The sequence below is a fragment of the Dendrobium catenatum genome, unplaced genomic scaffold (genome assembly GCF_001605985.2).
Source record: "Dendrobium catenatum unplaced genomic scaffold, ASM160598v2 fragScaff_scaffold_1515, whole genome shotgun sequence".
Taxonomy (NCBI): Eukaryota; Viridiplantae; Streptophyta; class Magnoliopsida; order Asparagales; family Orchidaceae; genus Dendrobium; species Dendrobium catenatum.
The window spans coordinates 3,167-14,394 of NW_021319977.1; the positions used below are offsets into that span (position 1 = coordinate 3,167).

The following is an 11,228-nucleotide window of genomic DNA, read 5'->3' on the forward strand; positions in this document are numbered from 1 at the left end:
GGGTTTTTATTTTTTTATTTTTTTGAATGCTTGCACATTAGGCTGAAGAAATATCATGTGTTTTTATTGTGATGACTAAGGAAATGATTTCAAGTGGGAAACAACTATGATAGCAATGTGTAGGCCTTACAAAGTGTAATGCGTTTTGCATTCATGCATAGCCCAAATTGGTTTTGGTTAAAAAGTATTTGACATGCACCATTAAGGATTCATGGGTGAAGTTATTTTTTGAAAATTTAGCACATGAATAAAACTTAGTTTAGGGTTTAGGAGACGTGCCCTCTTACAAAATATCTAACTTCGTCAACCATTGTAAAGAGTAATTCCACACTTACGGGATCAAGAAAAACAGGAGTTGATGAACAAACAAATTGATATCCAAAAGTCATTTCCCTCTGATATCCAAAAGTCATTTGCCTCTGATATTCGGTTGGCTTATATGTGCACAAAAATTGCAGAATCAAAAGAAGCTGAAATCTTGGAATCAAAATAAGAGAAATAGCACGTGAATAGCTGTAGAAAGCAACAAAAGGATACACACCCCTAAGGCTATATGAAATCGCTTATAATTCTTCAGCCAAAACTATTTTACTGAGATCACACAACACTTTCACCAAAGCACAACAAGTTTTCATTGGCACTTTACTTGATCTTGATAAATCTAAAGATAACTTGCAAGCACGACAAGATTTAGTTGACAATGGAATTAAAAAGTGCACTGCATCAGTATAGATGGATGTATCCATTTGAGATGTATTTCTATAGTAATTACTAATTCAAGTTATTATTGTTCAGCTTTATATAATCTTCATAAAGGTTTTTATTATTACAGATTTTTTTTAGTATTAAAAGATTATGTAGCTAACAAAGCACAACCTGAATGTTCTATTGCGGAGGGTTATATTGCTGAAGATGGGATAACTTTCTATTCTATATATCTTGAGCGGTCTAATTTTTGAATAAAATCGCAACAACAGCTGATGGACAATTTATTTTTAAATTTTTAAGTGGTGGTACTCCCTTGGGAAAGGTGACTTCATTCAACTTAGATGATAATTCTTTGGTTCATGCACATAGATATGTCCTCCGACATTGTGAAAATATTGAAAGTTTATAGACAATGTTTCACAGATAGAGAGAGAAGAAAGCGACGCGGGCATACACATCTAACAATATCAAATTTTGAGAGACTTATCAATGAAAGATTTCACGTGTGATTGTGTGATATAAAATACGGTATGCTTTCGTATTTTATATTTCTTAAACTTCATAAATGACATTAAATTAAAGTATTTGACATAGTAAATTAATTTTTTATTCTTTGTTAGGTTTCAAGTTCTAATGATTTGGCTTTTTTAGCTAAGTATCATATGTCACTGTTGGTTACTCGGATAGAAGCAACTTTATTATCACCTAATTTAAGTAATAAATGTTATGTTGAAAACTTTGCCATTTTATTTCTGAACTCAAACTTCCTTATGTTTAACAATTTGTTTGCATTCTTCTTTCGTTAGATAGTTTGCCAGTATGCTTATCATTTGCTTTTTAACATTAACTTAATAAAGAATGATAATCAAATTTCAGGCCTGAAAAGTGTGAACTTTGAGCTATATCAATGGGTTTGAATTTATATGACCTTCTCTAAGTATTTTATCTTGGAATCCAAACTTATAACCAGTTTGCATTTGAAATATCAACAATTCAAATGTGAACTTCTCAAGGGTTATTCAAACAGATCAGAAAATTCAAGAACTTCTTGTTTCTTGTAAATGTAAGTCTACTGATGAGGTTTAGTATTAAATGTGATACTTTTGGTTTTATGGACATCTTATGTAATTTCGAACTTATGTTGTTTTGATTTTGAACTCTAATGGTTGTTATTTTATGCTCATTTCTTTTCTTGTTATCTAAGAGAAATAGTATTCTCTAATAATTTTTTTTGAGTTTAACTTGTCAAAACATTACATTCTTCCTCTAGCTGATGAAATAGCAAGACTTGTAGCACTAAGATACTTGACAAATAGTGTGTGACATTCAACATACTTGAAGACATCGAGAAGTGCAAACCACTAAAAATTGTCATCTCAATACTCAGCGATCTCAATTTAAGTGATAATTCGGCTCAATACTCAGCGTTCTCAGTTTAAGTGATCCATCAATGTTGCTAATTGATCCATTAATAAGAAGTATCGCCTCCTAAAGAAATATGAGAATTTTGGAAAATGATGATCTGGTTTCATTTCCAAATGAGGAAGTGACTCAAAAATATTATTCTATAGTCATGTGACTCAAATATATTTTTCAATATTCTCTTGTTGTTGTGAATCTCTATGATTAAAACTTGTGTTTTTGTTTAAGCTACAACTCCTGTTTATATAGGTTTTATGTTTCGGTTTAGTGAATGTCTCTGATTTGTTTAATTTCTATGGCACAGTTGGCTGAACAAATTATCTAGCTCTAGGGTGAAAGACCAGGTTTTGCAATTAAAAAAAAATCTGAACTTTAGTGGCGGTTATAACCGCCACTAGAGCCCAGAAAACCACCACAAAGCTGAATATCAATCGATTTTAATCATATTTGTCGCGATTATAACCGACACAATTCTGTACATTTGCAGCGGATATAACCGCTGCTAAAATATGCACTACGTAAAAATCTACACCGCCGGTCTTCAAACCGCTGCGGAATGTCGTTGCAGCGCATTGCAAACACAGCGGATATGTAGCGGTTTTAGAACCGGTGCAATGAAAATAGTGGCGGGTATAACTGCCGGGATAGGCCAAAAATTGTGCTGCGAAAACCCTATTTTTTGGTAGTGCTCAGGTGACACGTGACACTATTTTACTCGGTATTGGTCTTCACAGAGCGATATTTTTCATTATTGCTAAGCAATACCTATCAATATCGAGCAATACCGAGTAATACGCGAACATAACAATCCCGGGTCAAATCGTCGGGCCTGCACGATATTGAGTAAGACCACGTGACGACCTTACCTAATAATTGTTCCAGCAAAAGAGTCTCATTCTCAGATTCATCCGACGATACATTCGCGCCACGTGCTCGTCTCTGCGCCGCCTATATGCGACCGTGGTTTTCGGGGTTGGGAAGCTGGAAATTTGAACGCGCTTATGATATTTTGAGCGAGGATAAGATCACCGTAACGTAACCTCACCACCTTGCATCACCCAACAGCTCAACTGCCTTCGTGGCTGAAAACCTCATTCTTCTGCGCGAAAGCTTCCTCGCAGGTAACTGGATACACTAAAAACCAGTAAATTAGAAAAATATAAAATAAAATAAATAGATTCTGAAACTATTTGAACAATTCGAGGGAAACGAGGTTGTGGCTCGTGATTGCGCCACCATCAGAAATTTTAATTAAAAAAATAGATTAAAATATCCTTTATTATAAAAAATTATAAGAATTTTCAGACTATGAATTATGAGATTTTAAAAAATAAATTGAATTTAGGGTCTGTTGGAGGTGATTGTAGCTTTTTATAAAGATATTTTTGAAATTATTATAAAGAAAGTAATTTTTTGGAAAACCGTTGTCGATATCCTAATGCTTCATTTGGAACAATTTTTATTGCTTTCTAAAGTAATTTTAGTACGTAAATTTCTTGAATTAAAATTTTTTGTGCTAGAAAATTATTTTAGAAAGTAGTTAAAAAACTGTTCCAAACGAAGCCAAAAATATATTCTTTTTTAAAAATTTGGATATTTTCTTACAACTTTGATATATTAGTAGATTTAGGCTTCATTTGGGACAACTTTCTTGATGCTTTATAAAATTACTTTTTAGTATAATTTTTTAAAAATTTTAAATTTTGTATTATAAAACAATAAGAAAGTTATCTCAAACGAAACCTTAGTTAAAAAAAAAACTTAATTTTATAAAAATTTCTATGAAATATAAGAAAATAATAAATGAAAGTATAGTTGTGAATTAAAAAATAAAACAGTAAAAAAATATCAAAAACAACCTCTTAATATGCTTTAAATTTGTAAATTATGTCATTTTGATTAGCAAATAAATTTAAAGGAAAGAAGTTATTTATTTAAAATGCATAAATAGATAACAAAATATTAAATCATTAATAAATATTACAAAAACTCAGAATAAATATCAGAATTTTAATATAAATTTGATTTTATTTTATATTTTAAAATAGCACCCTTTTTCCTTTATTTCTAGCCACACATTTGAACAGCCAAAGAAATCAATATAAAAATAAAAAAAATTTGCAGGTCAAAATAATATAAAGTAGTCGCTCTCAAGGCGGCTTTCGCTCTCCGGGCTTCTCTTCAAATACCGCCTCCCCAATCCCTTCTTTTCTCTCAGATTCTCACCACCTGTGATCCTCTCTTGCAGTTTCGCTTTCGTCTCGAAGATAGGGTTAGGGTTTTAGGAAGATGAAAAAGGTCGTACGGCGAGAGTGCGAGCTCTGCAAGGGCGAGGCATCGGTGTACTGCGAGGCGGACGCGGCATTCCTCTGCTCGGCGTGCGATGAGCGTGTCCACGGTGCCAACTTCCTCGCCGGCCGCCACGTTAGGGCTGTAGCCTGCGCCGGATGCCGTTCTTTCGCAGCCGGCACCATCTCCGGTGCCGGATTCGCCCCGATCTACTCCCTCTGTCGAGCTTGCGAACCCGCCTTTCCTCCCCCCACCATCTCATGCTCTTCCTCTTGCGCTTCAACCGCTAAATCTGCTTCATCGGCGGTGGTATTTTCCGGAAGAGCGGTGAGGTTGAAGCGCCGCCGGCGGGGGCGGATTACGATGGTGATTCGAGTGCTTGGCGAGTACGGAAGATCGGCGGCGGAGGTGCCGATTAGGGTGACGAGGGCGACGGAAGTAAGGAAGAAGGTGAGAGATGGTGCGAGGATGCGAGGGCGTAAGCTTGCTAGCGTTATTCTTCAGGCTGATCCGATTCTCACACGTGCGATCGTACGCCGGCGGTTTGCGAAGGAAGGCTGGGACCAGTGTCCATAATCGCGGCCTCTCTCATCTATTGCTTAGTCTTATCAAAGGCAGGACGCTTCATCCAAATTTTTGCAAAAGGGTATGTACTTGAAGAAGATGACCTATCTTGCCTTCAGATTCTACATAAAAATATCTATAGATTAGGATATACTGATCAAAATTAATGTATTGGAACATCAGGGTTGCAGCTTTTTATGATGAATGTGTTATTTTATAGCATATGGATGAAAAAAAATTGCAGGATTATAGGTTTGTTGCCTGTAGCAATGCTATCTTCATGTAAATTTTTATTTTTGTTCAAAGCATCAGTTGAATTTGAAGGAAAATATGCCTTCTGCAGTTCTGCCTGCTTCACTTATGAATGAACAATGAATGAGTGGTTCTGGTTCAGATTTTTGGCTGCTTTTGCTTTCTGTTTGAAATCATGTTATTACCCATTTTTTTGCCACATTTGGTGAAGTTAGGAATTTTGTTTATTTTTTTATTGGCGTATAAGTTGATTCTTTTAAAAATATTATTAATCTTATTTGACATTTATAATTTAAAATTATAAAATTTTATGTAAGGCCTAAATTTTAATATTTTTAAATTATTTATATGTAAGTAAAAAAAAAATAATATATGATGATATTTTATTTTTAATCAGTTTTTGTCTTATACATGGGCTCATTTCACTTATTATGTGCGGAAGTCAACCCCATCGAGATACCTAAGTTCCTGGCTCGGTATTACATCTTGGTATCACTGATGTGGTTCATTCTGATTGGTATCCGGATGTAGAGCTGCGTTCGGCATCCGCACAGAATAATCTTTCCATTTGGTTGCTTGAAATTATAATTTTTTTACAAAATTATAAATATCTTAAATTCAATCATTTGGTTGTAATTGTAAATCAATATAATTTTTTCCCAAAAAAAAATCTCTAAAGTGAGGATTAATATTAATATTTTTAAAAAATAAATAATAATAATAATAATAATAATATTTTAATAATATTTTTTAAATATATATTTTTCAATCATAATAACACTAAACAATCAAGCAAGACTTAGAAAATTGAATAGACCTTTTACTTGAAACAAATTGAATAAGACAATCTTTAGCTAGAATTGAGATGAGATTGAGGTAGGCACATAATGAATGGTGTCTTGTATGCTTTTCTAAGTTTTGTTTGGGACGATTTTTTTATTGTTTTTTAAAAGCAGTTTTTTAGTACAAAAATTTTTAGTTCTTAATATTTTTGTACTAGAAAGCTGCTTTAGAAAGTAGTAAGAAAGTTGTCACAAACGAGCCTTAGAATAACTTCTAGATTTTGATAAATAAAATCAAGAGTTTGTGCATAGATTGACATACTTTATTTACTATAAATGAAATATTTGGTTTTGTGATAGTTAAATATTATAGAGAATCGACAATAGGTCTGAAAATGTTAAGGTCATAGAAATTTGAATCAGACTATGGGCAGTCTTGCACATAATATTTGGGCGGGCTTAGATGAATTGCAATAGGTGTTTGAAGAACTTGCATGCTAAGAACATATGATATGGAGCTGAGGCTGCACATTTGAGAACTATGATGAAGATTCATTATCAAGTTGTCAATAGTGGATGGATTGTTACTCACAAGAAGTATGTTGTCTATATAGATTATGATTTACATAATAGAATCAAATTGATGACAAATTAATAGTGATGAATCCATTGCAATTAAAGTGAACAAGGTCCTATATATGAGTATAGAGCATAGCAAATCATTGGCATGGTGCTTGCTTAAAATTATGAATAATTTTTTTAAAGATAACCTGCATACATAATTCAGATGCTGAAGATCACCAAATCATTGTGATTATTTCATATAGACAACATTCATAACATTATCATGTTAGAAAACATTAGAAATATCAAGTTGAATGATACACTAGGAATGCTATAATGCTACCATTATAAAAATATGAATAGTATGCATTTTGCTTCAAGATTAAAGGGTTCAATGTAATGGACTCCATATTCTTGTTTGTGTTCTTGATCAACAAGTCTAGCTTTGTAATATGGACAATAGAAACATATGCATTTTGCTTTATTTTGTAAATCTATTGGCATCCTAAAACAATCTGATAAGTAGGTGAAAAAGTTATAATTCAGGTTTCTTGTGATTGAAGGGCATGAAATGTAGCTGATATTGCAAGCCTCCAATTAGTATCTTTTATAGCAAAGTGAGTAGTAATCCAATTAGTATCTTTTATAGCAAAATGAGTATTAAGTAGGATATTAGATTGAGGTATTAATATGATGCAAATGAAAATAATCTTTGTTTTCAAATGATCAACTTTTATTTTTGTGAACATAGGATGTCTTGAATGTACATGACAAGAAGAGGAAGAAGTATAAGATAGGGAGAGCTGTGGTAGAGTGGATGAAGAGGAATAGTTGGAAGAAGCATTAGTGACACCGGCCAGGTAGGGGTCTCGACGAATCCACGTCGAGGATCCGGTGACGGGACCAAGAACTCCTTCTTGGGGGAGGGATCACCACCTGAAATCCTTCAGGATACAGAAACCCAAAAGCAGTGTAAAAACTACTCAAATATTATTCATCAAAATCTATCTCTATTACAAGATCTTAGCCTATATTTATAAACTTCAGGTAGTCACATAATAGGCTACACAAGAAATAGAGCTACACCAATCACTAACAAGAAAATACAATTTTATTATATGGACGCTCCTGCGTCATTCTACCGGGGTAGGAGGAAACTTTGAGCTCGTAGAAAGAGATCCGGTTGGCCACCATAAGGAGGCGGGTTTGGTTGGCTAAACAGGTCTGGATAATTCCACCCGGTGTTAGCCGCTCCATCTAGAAGACTTCGAGCTGCATGACGAATACTCAGTATTCGATGCATCTGCTGCAATGTATGCTGCCGCAGAAGATCAGCCTGCCAAAGGAAATTTTCAAGTGTTCCAAGCTTGCTCATGGAAATTGCCATTTGGTTCATGTAATTAGCAATATTATCAGAAACATGTGACAAGGTATCTCTAAGAGACAACTGTATAGCTTCCATTCCCTGAGACACAGCAACTTCAGCTCGTTGTAATGACTGCTGGAGTTTGCATATACCTATTAGTTGTTGCTCTGTTAATAGCTCCACGTGGCTGACAAGCACTTTGAGAAGTTCGGAAGAACGGAAACCGCCAGGCCACATAAAACAACTTTCGGCAGGTGTTGTCCACAATCCCGAAAGCATGTGAAAGATATCAGACCTTGTACAAATGCTTTTGAGCTTGAAGAAAACATCATAGTGTGACATTAAACCATCAATAAGAAGTCTTAGTTCTTCATCATCTGCTTGAGAATTAAAAGCTGATCTCAAATTACTTATTTGGTTTTGATGTTGGTCTAACCAGCGAGCATACTCCCTATCAAATGCCAAGACACCATTCACTCCAGCTGAAAGGCCAATATTACCAATGTCACTATCAATGACGGTGAGCATAATTGTTGTTTTAATAGGAATGACTATCTCCCGAGGTGTATCCACCTTGCTCGCGTCATTATCATATATAAGTTGATCAAGATCAAGAACTCCTGTGAATATGTCATCGTCATACACATCATAGATTGGCTCATCATAAACAGTTAAAGGCAGAGATTTCGGCAACGGATCTTCAATTTCTTCGAGGCTAAACTCGACCGAGGGTGGGGTGGAAGAAATATGATCAATTGAAATACCCTCGTCGTCTTCGTCGTCAGTTTGTAACGATCTTCGTTCAATCCTTGATAATCGTAATTTGAGTCGGGCGATTTCTTGTAGGAGATCTTCAATTTCTGCTTCTTGCTGTGGACTTTGATGATTTTGACGAGGTGTCATTCTTATCAAGGAAATAATCACCACTTGGACCTTTTCGCAAGATATAGAAAATGAAAATAAAATAGCCTACAGGAAGAAGACAGCACCCTTCTTAGCTTCTGGACCGCCCTTCTTGATTGCTGGAAGGAGAAAGAAACTGCCAACAAAAATCACTCCCAGCTTCCTTCGGGGACGGACAAGATGGTTGAGGCCGGCAGCAACGGCAAAACTCCTCTTGAGCACGGCGTAAATGGCGAGATTGTGCTTGAGCTCGGCGGCGACGATCAAACTCTTCTTGAGCCTGGCGGCGACGGCGGAACTCCTCTTAAGCCCGGCGGGTAGGGACAACTGCACCTTGGCGAGGAACTCTGGCCTTCGTGTGCAGAGAAACCTTGGATAGGTTCGCTGTAAGAGAAGACCACCACCGTTTTGGAATATGGGAAAATCAAGAATGGTCTCCGTTGGAATGAAGGCTGAGTTGGAAATTTTCGTTGCTTTCTTTAAGAATCAGATTGGCATAGTTTAAAACTCAACCCAACAGAAGATCTGAAACAAGATTTGGGCAGCTAGAATCAGCCCAACAGCTGGGTGATATCTTGCTTTCCTTCACCGAATCAACGGCTGTACTAAATCCAACAAACTACTGTTTGCAAGAGGGAAAGAATGACTAAGAGGCAACGTTAGTGGCATCCAGCATGCTATGGCCTTTTCAGAACAAGAATTGTATCTTGTTCATAACACCATGGACTCAATTCCTTCTGTGCGGTAAACAAGAATTTTCGTGCTTTCTTGTGGTTTGATGTCGGAGCTGAACCCGTCGGACCTTGAACGACCTCCGACTTGGCTTCTTCCGCCAGTTCTTCTCTTCACCACCTGAGAACTTCTCAGGATACAGAGCAAGAAGAACCAGTTGGCTCTGATACCAAATGACACCGGCCAGGTAGGGGTCTCGACGAATCCACATCGAGGATCCGGTGACGGGACCAAGAACTCCTTCTTGGGGGAGGGATCACCACCTGAAATCCTTCAGGATACAGAAACCCAAAAAGAGTAAAATTACTCAAATATTATTCATCTCAAATCTATCTCTATTACAAGACCTTAGCCTATATTTATAAACTTCAGGTAGTCACATAATAGGCTACACAAGAAATAGAGTTACACCAATCACTAACAAGAAAATACAATTTTATTATATGGACGCTCCTGCGTCAATTAGTTGCAGAGAGTTGCAGTGAAGTGAAAGGAGGTGATGATGATACAATGGATGATAGAGAAGTTGCAAGATTTAATAGAATATCTGAAGAAGCAAGAGTTAGAAATGTAAAAGTAGAAATTGAAGAGCTTAGTAACAAGGTGTCATTGAAGAGGTACAAGTTTAAAAGGTGGCATATAAGAGTTTGGAACAACTTGTTATTAGTCATTGAAAGATTATAAGAGAAGATTTACTCATGAAAGATGGCATGATGAGATATAACAAGTTTCACAAGATATAGATTGTAGCATCTATAATCTTTGCCAGCTGAACTATGCCTATGAAAAGTGCCTCGAGCATATTCAAGAGCACACTTATGCATAGAATGAGGTAGAAGCACCCCTACTTTGAGTAGCTACATGGACCATAATAGATTTAGACACTCTAATGTATGGTAGTTTTTGAGCTGCTTCAATAGCAAAATTGATCTTTTTCACTACACAATAGTGAGTCCAAATCATCAACACTTAAGGGTTAATTATTTATGTATATATATATATATATGATGTAGCTCATTCTTAACCCAAATAGTTACAAGAAGAATTTGAATATGGAGATGCCAATCTACGGTAGCCCAAATATCAGCACAAGTTTATATCAAGAACTTAAGGCAAGAAATGTGCGGAGATAATGGAAAATAATAATATAGCCAAGTTTTGATCCACTAACATCCATGTAGCATAGTTCATATTTGGCTACAAATCTCCTAGATCAGTAAGATAACAGAAATGTTTCATTGTTGATCTACCAAGATATCTTTCACACCTAATACCTTGAAAATTTTTATGAAACAAAAATAAAATTATAAAAAAGTGGTCATTTAAACAAATTAATTATTGCAAATATATTTTACCTCACTTTTAAAATAAAGCTTCTTATTAATCTTCGATGCATCTGTAGCTCTGTCATTCTCATCATTATTATTTCAGTTAATTTACACGCATGTCATTTGTTTACTAATGTTAAAAGCTCTTTCATATATGATAGGTGTATATAAAAGAATAGATCAAACACTATATACTTAATATTATAAAAATATTTATATGCCATAAATTATGGCACTGGATTACCCCAATTGGGGTTGAAAAAGGAAGGACATCAAATTCATGAGATTTAATGAGATTATAAAAAATTTGATCAATCA

At 35.3% G+C, this 11,228-nt stretch overlaps 2 protein-coding genes across 2 annotated transcripts; one reads left to right on the plus strand and one right to left on the minus strand.

Annotated features, from left to right (window-relative positions):
* Positions 1-4,334: 4,334 nt before the first annotated feature.
* On the plus strand, positions 4,335-5,376 carry LOC110102999 (B-box zinc finger protein 32-like). The gene has a single exon (XM_020831530.2). The coding sequence runs from the start codon at positions 4,420-4,422 to the stop codon at positions 4,993-4,995; it is 576 nt and encodes a 191-aa protein (XP_020687189.1). The 5' UTR covers positions 4,335-4,419; the 3' UTR covers positions 4,996-5,376.
* Positions 5,377-7,634: 2,258 nt separating this feature from the next.
* LOC110102998 (transcription factor TGAL3-like) lies at positions 7,635-8,850 on the minus strand. The gene is made up of 2 exons (XM_028700408.1): positions 8,146-8,850; positions 7,635-8,082 (listed from the first exon to the last, which is right to left on the minus strand). Exons 1-2 carry the CDS (start codon positions 8,848-8,850, stop codon positions 7,720-7,722), a joined length of 1,068 nt encoding a protein of 355 aa, XP_028556241.1. The 3' UTR covers positions 7,635-7,719.
* Between the last annotated feature and the right edge of the window lie 2,378 nt (positions 8,851-11,228).

Bases quoted from the DNA above. Each gene is read 5' to 3' on its own strand.
- LOC110102999 (XM_020831530.2), top strand. From the start codon at position 4,420: ATGAAAAAGGTCGTACGGCGAGAGTGCGAGCTCTGCAAGGGCGAGGCA.
- LOC110102998 (XM_028700408.1), bottom strand. From the start codon at position 8,850: ATGACACCTCGTCAAAATCATCAAAGTCCACAGCAAGAAGCAGAAATT. The intron at 8,083-8,145 runs GTGCTTGTCAGC...TGCAAACTCCAG, and splicing joins GTTCTTCCGAACTTCTCAAA to CAGTCATTACAACGAGCTGA.